The following is a 12231-nucleotide window of genomic DNA, read 5'->3' as shown; positions in this document are numbered from 1 at the left end:
AAACTACACGAAGTAGGAAAAAAGAACATACCACGTGAGCTTCCAAGTTCTACGCAGAAGAGGAAGTCGAGTATAAGTAGGAGTCCAAGTTGAAATAGGTTTGGATTCAAGTCCTATTTGGGAAATATTTTCTTTTGAGAAACTTGTGCACTTAAACAAAGAGTTACAAGCAGAATACAATCAAATAGAGGGAGTTCATATTTGAGTGGTTTTTGATTATGAAGTGTAGCCAACGCAAGGAAACAAGAATTGAAGAACTGATTCATAGGCTTATGTTTTGTAGTTCTTAAGTCAAGTTTGCTTGTATTGAGTTTTTATCGAGCTGTATCTTTAATTCTTTCTAGATCCAGTGAAGTATAGACTGGAGTAGGAATAAAATCTTCAAGTTGGGGCGACGTAAAGACTTGGGGGGGTTTATGTTCGAGTTTAGGAATTAGAGGTAGTTCCTAGGATTGCAAGAGTTGTAATCTGAATTCATAATTTGAAGTGGGTCGATGATCTAGTTGGTTGTTGGCGTCTAGGAATTAGAGTTTATAATTCCTTAGGTTACATAGATTTGTAATCTTTTGTTGAAGCTCAAAGTTTAATGAAGTAGAGTTAAATCCTACAGAGGTGTAGGTCGTGGTTTTAACCCTTTATGAACCGGGGTTTTCCGCGATAAAATATTGTGTCATTACTTTATTTGCTTTACATAACGTAACTGTTGTAATCTGCAAAGAATATACCTGTTCCTTAGGCAAATCTGGGGGTCAGTATTCCAACAATATGGAATCAACATTTTGAGTAGGAAGTTGAACAGGATCTATAAAAGATGATGCAACTTTGATTAATTCATCCAATTTAAACAGGTCTGGGGTGGAACTATGAAAATTGGATTATGTGTAGTAATACTATTCTTTTTGAAAGGGAAGACAGATTCCACGAATATCACATCTCTATTGACAAAAATGTCTTATTATCGAAATCATATAACTTATACCCCCTTTTGAGTGGATCCATTGCCTACCAAAACAGACCTCGCTGCCCTTGGACCAAACTTATCTTGGTTGGTGAGATTAGCAACAAAACATAAACAACATATGACTCTTACATGATCAAAAGAAGGAAGTTTGTCATACATTTTCTCAAAAGGAAATACATCATCTAAAATAATAGAAGGTATTCTATTCAGGATATATACAGCAACTTGAATGCAAAGACCCCAAAATCTATCTGGGAAATTATCATGTCACAAGTGAGTTGTTCCTCTCATTGTTTGCCACTATATATGATGTTTTAAAAAAATTCTAGCCTTTTTATCATATTAGGGATGGGAAAATGCATAAGTACCCTCCCTGCCTATGCCCGAAATCTCAGAGACACACCTAACCTTTACTAAGGTCCTATTACCCCCCCCCCCCCGAACTTAATTTATTTATAATATTCTACCCTTTTTCGGCCTACGTGGCACTATCCTTGAAAAAAATGTCAACATGCATTGGGCCCACAAGATAGTGCCACATAGGCCAAAAAGGGGTAGAATATTACATATAAAATAAGTTTGGGGGGGTAATAGGACCTTAGTAAAGGTTAGGTGTGTCTCTGGGATTTCGGATATAGGCTGGGGGGGTACTTATGCATTTTCCCTATTAGGGATCCATAATATTTAACTAGTCTTCCATTTCACCAAGTTCTGATTTTCCCTCTTCCAGTACTTATTATACATAAAGCTACTATACATTAATGGAAATATCTTGAAGTTTCACTATAATTTACGTAATAGAGTCATAGATTCTTGTAAAATTCTGAAAACTAGTCCTCCTTCCTTCTTTGACAAGCATAAGTTTTTTCACTTTGTCTAGTGCCTACCTCTGCCTATTATGTAACTACAAAAAAAAATTGGGTCATCATCTTTTCAATGGTATTAATAACATTTAAAGGAGGATTCATCATTGATAAACAATGTATATGAATATTTTGTAGGACATGTTTAATTATAATTGTTCTTTCTCCAGGACAATAAATTTCCTTCCCATATTTGCAATTTAGTGTTGATTCTATGAATCATTTGTTGATAAAAAATCTTTCGCTTTCTCATATTAATAGTGAGATACCTTAGGTTAGATACATCATCGTCTTAACCTTTAGGCCACTAAAGTCATTGCTTGGGAGTTGGGACCCCATATTTTAAGGGCCCCTATTTTTATTTTATTTTTAAAAGTACTCTTCGAGTAGTGCGGGATAGGCTAATCACCAGACTGCTCTGGAATAGGTTAATCGTTGGAGACAAGAACGAGTGAATCTAGTTTCGAGAGCATGCCTTACTCTAATAGGGGGCGTAGAGTTTCTAAGTGAAGGCAAGCGCAACTATATATGTAATATCCTAGCTATCAACAAGGCAGGTCCGCTATAAAGCCTACCGGCCAGAAAATCCTTAAGAACGAGAAAGCCGACTAAAAGGCTATTCCATAATCGACTCTTGTTGTCGAGTCGAGGGGGCGTTCAACCACTTGACTGTAAGGAGAGGGGGCTTGGTTGGTACAAGGCTCTAAAAGAGTTTTCTTCGAGCGGCGGTCTTTCTATCTTTTTGGGTTGCATGCCCAAGGCAATGCTTTTTGTAGATATTGCTCAATCTTGTTCAGTTCCATCCAAGCTCGGTTTTGTCTGAATCTTCGTGGAAGAAGAAGAAGCGGTTCACCAACCACTACATCTGTAGATCCCACCAAATCATTAAACCTGGCGGCTGCTTGCGAATGCATATATTTAAAAAATAAAATTATATGCATTTTTAAATTTCTTTAAAACAAAATGGGTAAGAAATAATTATTCTAAGTGGTTAATTTCCACTTTCCTAGGGAATGGAATAATTTTTGGGAATTATTTCCTTGTGTGGGAAAATTGTACCTCCTTATTTATTTCCTAATAATTTGATTATTTACCATATATTCATCTTTTTTACTCTCTATTTTGTTTTTTTTCATTTTTAATATAGAAGTCTCTCCTACAAAATTTATTGAGTTACTATTGCTTTTTGTGTGTGTGTGGGGGGGGGGGGGGTTGATATCAGAGCTGGGAGCCCCTTTTATTCAACTCAAATAGTTATTGTTGCTTACAAGTTTTTTTTTTTTTTTTGAAACGATTCTTTCATCATGTATTATTCAAATTGAAAATGAGTATGTCGGTAATAACAGATGGAGGATTAATATCCCACTCCATCTAACCAGACATAAAAACAAATGCTCTAGCAAGACAATGAGTAACCTGATTCGTTGATTTCTTAAGAGCCGGCAAAGAGAGAAAAGGTAACTCTTTGATAAGAGTTTTACAATCAAAAACTAAAGAGTCAAATAAGAGTAATTCACCAAATTTTCTTCCAGAGTTTGTTGCTCCACAAGTAGATTATCAGTTTCCACAACCAACCTCGTTCTACTGAACTGTTCCTTTAGCCAACTATTGTTGCGTACAAGTTACCAAAGAATAAAAAATATGTTTTGGTGTCTTCTTCAAAATCTCAAGAAGTGCAACAATCATTATGTTGAAGGAACGCAACATTATTCGATATTTTTATATCAACATATCAAAATTATTGAAGCATGTTTTATTATTCTAACTTTATTTTGTAGTTTTCCTTGAAAAATTGTAATTGTTGATATTCTTTGTTCATTAGTGTGTGTATATATATATATATATATATATATATATATATATATATATATATATATATATTCTTTTTTAGTTATTATTAAAATTTATTCAATTTAAATAAGTCAACTAGAAAATATGATTTTCATATTACAAAAAAAGAGAAAAAGAAAAAACTTGAAGAATTAAATAAATCTCAGAAAGAGCACTTGATAGATTTTTAATAAATAATAAATTTTGAATCGAAAAATACGGGGATGTTCTTCAAATGAATAACTCACTAATAGAATTGAGTTAGATGATTATAACATCCAACAAGAAAACCTAGAAGAAGTTGGTGAAAAAATGTAACATAGTTCCTCATAATGAAGAATTCCTAAACAATTTAAATTGTTATATCCCTAAAAATAAATGTTACAATCTTTTCTTTAAAAAAATAAAAATAAATACTAGGGGCTCTCTCTAAAGTTTGGTTTCCTTGATTAGATAAAAGGAAAATATCTCCTTAAAGTTTCAGTGGCTACCTTTGCTACTATCACCTCTCTTTGTGACACATTTTTGTGTAAATAAATAGCATTTTTTTCCTTGTTGATTTTCTTCCCCGACACCTTCTCATACTTCTCCAATATTCCTGCAACAAGTTGCATTGATTTTTGGACACCCTCTGGGCATCTCAAACATTTTGAACTCTTTCTGCGGTAAAACATTCAAAGCTCTTGGCATAACTTTTGCGCCAAAATGAATAAAGTTGGTGATAGTGGATCCCCTTGGTTCAACCCTCTTGAAGAAGGGAAAAATCCTCCTCACAAATGTCCCGATAAGAATGGACTTTAGGGAAAGAATAATTGATATGGTATATAGGTTGGTAGGAAAAATAATACTCCTTTTATTCTTAATTACTTGTCCACTTTTGAATTGACACATTTATTAAGAAAACAATAATTGACACAGTAAATTTAACATTTTACCCCTATTAATTATGAAATTGAATTAAAAATTTAAAATTTTCAAAAAATTCTACATTTTCCAAAGTAATAAATTGAGGGTATAATAGAAGAAAAAATTATCCTTTATTGATTTGTCAAAAAGGACAAGTTATTAGGAACAACTATCACTTTTAAGGATAGAAGAGTAGCATAGAATAATTGGTGAACGTTTGCGAGATTTTGGCTAAAAACATCCCTCAACTATACCCCAAACTTAAAGTACATCCTTGTAAAATCATAGTGAACAAGGAACATCCTTCAACTATTGAAAATCTAGCAAGTTTCACCCTTCTGTCAAGAACTGCTTGAAATCTAACAGAGCATTTTGAAACTCATGTGATACTACTATAGTTTCCCTATTTGCAACTAGGTCCTTTTTTTTAATCATAGTCAATCTTCTTCTTCCTCCTTAAGTTGGTTAACCGGTAGAATCAACATCGATCATCTTTAAATATTAGTACTTCGTCTTTCTGCTGACGCCATTGAGTGCTCACATTGAAAAAGCAGAAACAAAATGAAAGATGGAAAATAGGAGATTTTGTAAATATGTATTATAATGTGAATGAAACGAGAAATATGTTAGTAGCATTACCAGATGAAATACGCACAAGATGTAATTGGATTGACATTTCTAACACTTCTATGATTTTTTTATTTTATTTTTTTGCCAAAGCATATACATATACATTAGCATAATAACAATAAGTTGTTAGCTCTTAGCTAAATTTTGATTGCTAAAAATAAAGAACCAAATTGAGAGGGAAAATATTTCATGTTTTTTGTAGAATATGGACATTGTTACCTTCATTGGTTTTGGATCATTATCGAAAAAAACTAACTATGCTTGCTATTGCCTTTAATTTACCTTCTTCTAATTAAGAATAAAGACAGTCTGAACAACACATATACCGCGTATGAAAACAATCATTCTTCATGTTCTTGAGGGGTACTGAGTTTCAATATCTGCACGTTTGTATGATTTGTCTTTGCATTATTGCATCACACATTTAAAAATGGCCGGGGAGGGTGGTTATGGAAAATGAAGCATACTTCAACAAATGAAAGTTAAAATTCATATTTCTGAGAAATGAGAGAATGTGAAGTGTTCAAATCCGAGGAGTTTTAAGTGAATTTCACCCACTTCGTTAGATTTTTAATGGTCTTTAACTAATGGATGGGATTTGTTAATGTTTAGATATTTGAAGGATGTTTTTTTGTTAACTATGATATTACAAGGATGTGCTTTAAGTTAAGAGTATAGTTCAAGGATGTTTTTAGCCAAAAACTCAAACGTTTGCCAAATCAGGATAGTAGGAAGGCAGTAATTCCTAAACAAGAGTTTGCACTAAATTAGCAAAGATTAAGCAGTAAAAGTGTGGATACTTGAATAACTGAGCAATTCGCGGCCATAAAAAACACTCAACAAAACATCTAACAAGAACTTCTGATAAAGTTTTAATTTTAAGCTTCGACAGAGCAATAGTCTGCAAAAGGCAAACATAATGGTACTTATCGAACTAATATCTCTAACATTGTCAAGCATGTGAACCAAACACAAAAATTGGAGTTCCTCTCTTGAATCCAATAACAGTGTATATATCACAGCAAGCTCTTAGTTCAACCTCTGAGCAGCTTCCTTAGCAAGAACTCTCTCTTTGGCCTTGGTCCTGGCCTGTGACTTGGAGCCCATGATACCGCCACCCCACTTCTTCCTGTTCTCTTCATACTTATCATTGAAGTTGGCCTGAAAAAGTAAACAAGCATCAAGAGAAATCCTAGAAGAGCATTACATCAAAATGCAAACCAAACTAGCCATTACAAGAGATACCTTAATTGCCTCCAAAACTCTGCTGAACTCCATTTTGTCTTCATTCTTCACGGTTGTCAAACACAAGGCTGAAGCAGTTTTCTTGTGCACGATCTGTGCAGAGTCATCAATATCAGTATCTAATCTGTTGGGAAGCATTAAGAAAACAGACTTAATAGTACTTACCGATCCTAAACGTGCTTTCCCCTTCACAATGCAGTAAGGAATTTCCATCTTTCTGCATAGTGCAGGAAGCCAGACAACCAACTCTATTGGGTCCACATCATGAGCAATCACTACTAGTTGAGCTTTGTTCTAAAGGACATCAATGGAAAATGGTTACTATAAAGATGAAAAAATATGTGCTTGGGAAAGGATAATAGAATTTGCAAGACCAAAACAAACCTGCTCAATAAGGTAAGTGATATGCTTAAGGCCATACTTCACAATAATGGGTTTCTTTGTTTCAGGTGTTTTTCCTTCAGCTTCAGCTTGAGCCCTTTTAACAAGACGCTCCTTCTTTGCAGCTTTGTCCTCAGGCCTGTACTTAAGAAGCATCTTGAAAAGGTTGGTGGCTGGCATGTTCAAAGGGCAAAGACAATGGAAAAATTCAAATCAGTATCACTGAAATAAAATACCTCATGCAAGTAAAACAAAACAAAAGATGAGTTGAGAGCTAATAAACAATACTATCAATTTTGGTCTACAAATCAGTATCACCGAAATAAAATACCTCATGCGAGTAAAACAAAACAAAAGATGAGTTGAGAGCTATAAACAATACTATCAATTTTGGTCTACAGGAGAAGTGGTAAGACATAATGGTTACATGGCAGCAGATTAGCCTTTATAAATAAAAAAGGTGTGTGAAGTATTACAAAATACTACATTTTCCCAAATCAAAATATTTTGCCAGAAAATGAACTAAGAATATGCAAAATGTATTATTCAATGACGTATTCCAACAAAATATGATAGTAGTAGTTTCTGAATTAATTCTACTACTCCCCAAACAAAAAACTTCTTCTGAAAAGGAGAATAGTAGCTCACAATCAACCACTTGGTTATGAACTATAAAATAAGCCAGCCAACAGTTCCAGAGGTGTGAGCCTGGAGATGACATCCATATTATTCACTCAGCAAAAAGCCTACGTTTTTGCAAACCTTCACTGAGAGGTGATAAAATTGGAATAATAAAACCCCACAAGCCAAGCACAAACATCCACTCATTCAACCATCTTCAAGTACCCAATGAGGCATAGTTCAAACACCTATTGGAACACATAATAACTCCAATAAGATTCTCCATTCTTAATAATTTATTTGCTTCTCATGACACCAATTCTGGTTAAAGTTCCAAGTATAATAGCATGCAACAAAAATCATACTTGAATAAAAGCTAAAAAATAACAATAGTAATAGTAAGTAGCTCGTGGACTGAATATAGACGCCATAGATTTAACTCAATATAAACATTGACATTGTTGACAAAAATAGATCAACTAATTTTACCAAAAAATGCTACGTTTAATACCGACCGAGGTTCTTATCAAGGGTTTTGGTGAACTGGTTGAGAGCAGGAGGGACCTTCAATCGCATCTTGAGAATCCTCTTCTTCCTTTGAAGGGTAACATTCCGAGGCCATCTCACGTTCCTTGTTACATCCTTCTTCGGTGGCAGCGCCCCACCGATACCAAACTGCTTTGGCCGCTTCTCGAACAGTGGATTCACCACCTTCGACGTCTTCTCCGCCTTCTTCTTTGCTGCTACTGCAACACCCTTCTTTGGAGCCTACACAGAAACAAAAATGAATGTCAATACTTGTGAAGAAGGAACGGAACCAGAGCAGAGCACTGAGCATACCATTTTTGCGGAAGACGGAACAAAACCCTAGAGTCGATGATGCACAACACATATATAACATGTCTTCGCCGTTTGGGCCGGACTCCTTTTGCCTTCCCTCTAATTAAAAATATAGCCTCTTTGCAAATTAGTTGAAAAAATGATCTCATTTTCAATGTGAAAAAATAAAAGAAATTTACGTAAACCTCACTAGTTTATGAGCTCATTATTTACATACACTCTAAGTTTACAATATTACACATATCTTATTAGATTTTGGTGTGCTCAGATACATTCATATACATCCAGATACATGTATCTTGGGATACATGGAGTCAAAATTATGTGTAATTTATTCTAGATACATTGTATCCAAGTGAATTCGTATATATCTGGGATACATAACAAATCTTGTTTTCCTTCCTCGCCTCTCTCCCGTATCACTAGCCACTCTCTTATGTATTTCGTATCCAGATACATGCAAATCACACTAGATACATGTATTTGGTGTGATTTGCATGCATATGAGATACATAACGAATCACACTCGCCTCCCTCCCCATCTTGCTCGTCTCTCCCCCTATTTTAGTGTATCCGGTAGCAAGAATGTATGTATCTAAGTGTATCTTTCCAAATATATATGGTAGGAAACTCTTAATTAATAATACGATACGTAATACTCTAAAAGTATACGTAATAATAGTATATATGATAGTGAAGTATGTCTAATTATGTATTTTGATTTAACTTTCTTCCTTCTTATCTCCTATATTTTACTTTTCATGTTTTGATAATTGTTCACTCTTTAAGTTTTCCTCTTCATTTTAATATTATGTTGTTTTGTCTTCAAGTTGGAGTATAATAATTTTGATTATTATTGTGAATTATGAATCACTCCGTGTTGATTTCTTTGATTTTCGAAAAGAATTTTCTCCGATTATTAGGTTCTTTTCCTTATCTCTAAATTTAATGCCTGATTTATTACAATTAAAAAGGTTTGAAGAAGATTGTGTGTGATAACAAACTCTAGGGTAAGTGTTTTGAAATTTTGTTTTTTGTAATATGCTAGAATCTTGAGTAGACAGGCAACATGTTTGGCAAGTTTTTTAGAAGAGATAAGGGTCTGAAAAATACCTCAACTTTGGTCGGATTTGCTGTTGCGATACTAAACTTCCATAAGGACTTATTACCTCCCTAGACTATTTAGTGTATTTTAAAGGTATATATGTGCCCACGTGGACACATTACTATTTATAATTTTGCATTATTTTTATGTCCACGTGGGCAAATATATATGTTTAAAAATACGGTATTAAATAGTTTAGGGAGGTAATAGGTCCTCATGAAAGTTTAGTAGCGCAACAACAAATCCGACCAAAGTTGGGGTATTTTTCAGACCCTTATCCTTTTTTAGAAAGCTAAAATGTTTATTTTGTAAAACTTAAGTGCTTGACTAAGCTTTTAAAATTTGTTTGGGTGGTTTTTTTTTTCAACTTGTTTGGATGGTTGTTATACATTGTATTGTATGATTTATTTTGATAGTTATTTAAATTTTATTGTATTGTATTGTTAAATAATAATAAGAAATGATACTTTATGTAATAATTGATTTGATATAATTATGTTGTAATTTTATTTTTTCTCTCATGTTGACGTTATATTATTTTAAAGAGAAAAAGACATAAAGTGACACCTGAAGTTGTCTCGAATTTTCAAAAAAACACTTTAACTATGCAAGCGTCCTATTACCCCCCCCCCCCCCTCTCCCCACCCAAACAATCTTGAACTAATATTATTACATCATTTTTTGTCGATGTGGAATAGAGGGTGTATGCACACTCTTATAGAGCGTGAACAAACTAAAAGATGAATATAATTTTATTTTTACAAGTATTTGTTGACACCCAATTTTGAACCTCCACAATATAAATTAATCATCGAGATTCTTAAATTCAAAATGATTTGAAATAATTGACTTTATAAAATTCAAGATATTTTTTACGTTGTTTTAAATAGTTTTGTCACTTTATATAATTTTTAAATAATATATATGTTACATAATTACGTAGGTAATTAGAATATTTTATAAATATCCAAAATTATCTCAAAAGATTTTACTTTTTTCAGTTAGTTATTTTATTTATTTACTTTAGTTTAAATTATAGTTATAATTTCGAGTTAATTAGTTTGTAATTAAATTAATTATTTTGTAATCGAATTAATTATTTTATTTCGTTAAGATTAAGAAGTTCTTTAATTAATTCATGAAAATTTGTCTGGTTTAAATGTTGACCAAATTCACCAATCAAAATCAATTTGGCTACAATTGCAATTCTTTGGGCTATTTATCTATTAAAGATCTAACCCCTCTTTTACTCCTTATTGGACAAAATTTAAGATCAACTTTGGGCCTTATCTCAAAGCAAAAACCCAGGCACATTCCTAAGTTCCTAAAACTACATTCAGCAGCCCAATAGATAACAATTCAACAACAATACACCAACATACATACAACGCCAAAACCAAAACTGACCCACCCCGATACTCTTCTTTTTCCAACAGCAAACCGCAGCCTGCCCCAACCCCTACGTTCTCTTCTTCCTCAGCTAGCAGAATCGAAGAACGAAACCCAGTAGAAATCGATCCGAGCTCCAGCTGAAATCCCGCGCGTCCGAGTCCAGTGAGTAGTGCACGTCTTTCTCCCTCTCATACAGAATCGTTGGAGATTCGTCCAACGTGTCGCCATCTCATGTGTTCTTCGTCCTTGCTCGAAATTGTGCGGCTCCTATCGATTTTTTGTTGCCCTCCAACGTTCTCCTTAAAAAGAATTTGAAATTCGAATTCAAAATGGTTCTGATCCCCCCCCCCCTTTTTCAACCCTAATCCTCCACTATTTAAACCCTATCTTCTTCATTATTTTAAGGTTGGAAAAAAGGTTGGCAAAAACCAGTTGGGGAAAAGAGATAGAATAGAACAGAGAGTTATAAGCTTATAAAGAAATCGATTTAGATAATCTAGAATCCTTTTTGGTGCGAGCTCTTTAAGGTTCTACTCTGAAAGCTTTTCATTCAAGCTTTTTTCGATAAAGTTCGAGTTTCAGGTAACGTTTGTTCAATATATTCGCTCATGTTTCCTGGATTCGCTCCTTGTTTTTAGAATCCAAGGTCTTGGAAAGTACTCCTCTAGCTCGTCGTTTCGATTCGCTGCCCGAAAAAAGCTAACGTCTTCTCCTTTATAACATTCTTCTCGTCTCTTTTTTGTATTTTGATGTGATGTTTCCGATGTCGAAAAGTTTTGTTCCATAGTTTGTCTATTATCTGGTGTCATTGAGTTTGTAATATTCTAATGTGATATATGCATCTGGGTGATTTTTGCAAGTCGGCTTTAATGTCCGTTGGTTATCTGTTTCTCTGTTTGAAGCTTGTTGCATTACTCTTCTTCTCAAATCTGTTATTTGGATGTCGTCTAAATTTTTTTTATCTCGTTCGTGCTCTCGGAAAGCCAAGTTTGTTTCGTATAGCTTGCTATCATTTGGCATTTGTCCTCTGATAAATACAAAGGCCTTAGAAACTAGCTAACATGATAAGTTTATGTGACAACTTTCTTGAAAAAAAATGCATAGCTTTCCTTATAGATTTTTCTCTTTGGTGTCTAACTTGTTATTTGATAAGGTTGGTCTCGATTTATTGCTAGGTTGTGGAGCAGTTTTGTCTATTTTCTGGTAGATTTTATTCAAACTTATGCTTTGTGTGTAGTTTGACTTTCTTGTTTTCAGTCGGGTTACCATTGAAAAGGTCATCAAACATGATTATTATCATTTGTGTGGAATTCTACTGCATTCTAGTTCTGAGCGTGAAGATGTTACTTTAAGTAACAAGTTCATATATTGTGTGAATGGTTTGTTTCCGAGTACATGTCATTTGTGATCAGCTTGTCATATATGAATGTGAGTTTATTGAAGCTTGAGCCTAGCCT

At 33.9% G+C, this 12231-nt stretch overlaps 2 protein-coding genes across 2 annotated transcripts in view; both read right to left on the bottom strand.

Annotated features, from left to right (window-relative positions):
• LOC125819302 (bZIP transcription factor 18-like) overlaps positions 1–12231 on the bottom strand; it is a 279276-nt gene that overhangs the window by 123372 nt on the left and 143673 nt on the right. The window lies entirely within an intron of this gene.
• LOC125819339 (60S ribosomal protein L7a-1-like) lies at positions 6074–8387 on the bottom strand. The gene is made up of 6 exons (XM_049498791.1): positions 8278–8387; positions 7953–8205; positions 6820–6989; positions 6601–6729; positions 6436–6528; positions 6074–6351 (listed from the first exon to the last, which is right to left on the bottom strand). Exons 1-6 carry the CDS (start codon positions 8278–8280, stop codon positions 6220–6222), a joined length of 780 nt encoding a protein of 259 aa, XP_049354748.1. The 5' UTR covers positions 8281–8387; the 3' UTR covers positions 6074–6219.

The sequence above is a fragment of the Solanum verrucosum genome, unplaced genomic scaffold (assembly GCF_900185275.1).
Source record: "Solanum verrucosum unplaced genomic scaffold, falcon-dt-bn FXZP01000207.1, whole genome shotgun sequence".
Classification (NCBI taxonomy): Eukaryota; Viridiplantae; Streptophyta; class Magnoliopsida; order Solanales; family Solanaceae; genus Solanum; species Solanum verrucosum.
The sequence above is the reverse complement of the archived record's forward strand: the minus strand, read 5'-3'. Positions and strand labels throughout refer to the sequence as shown.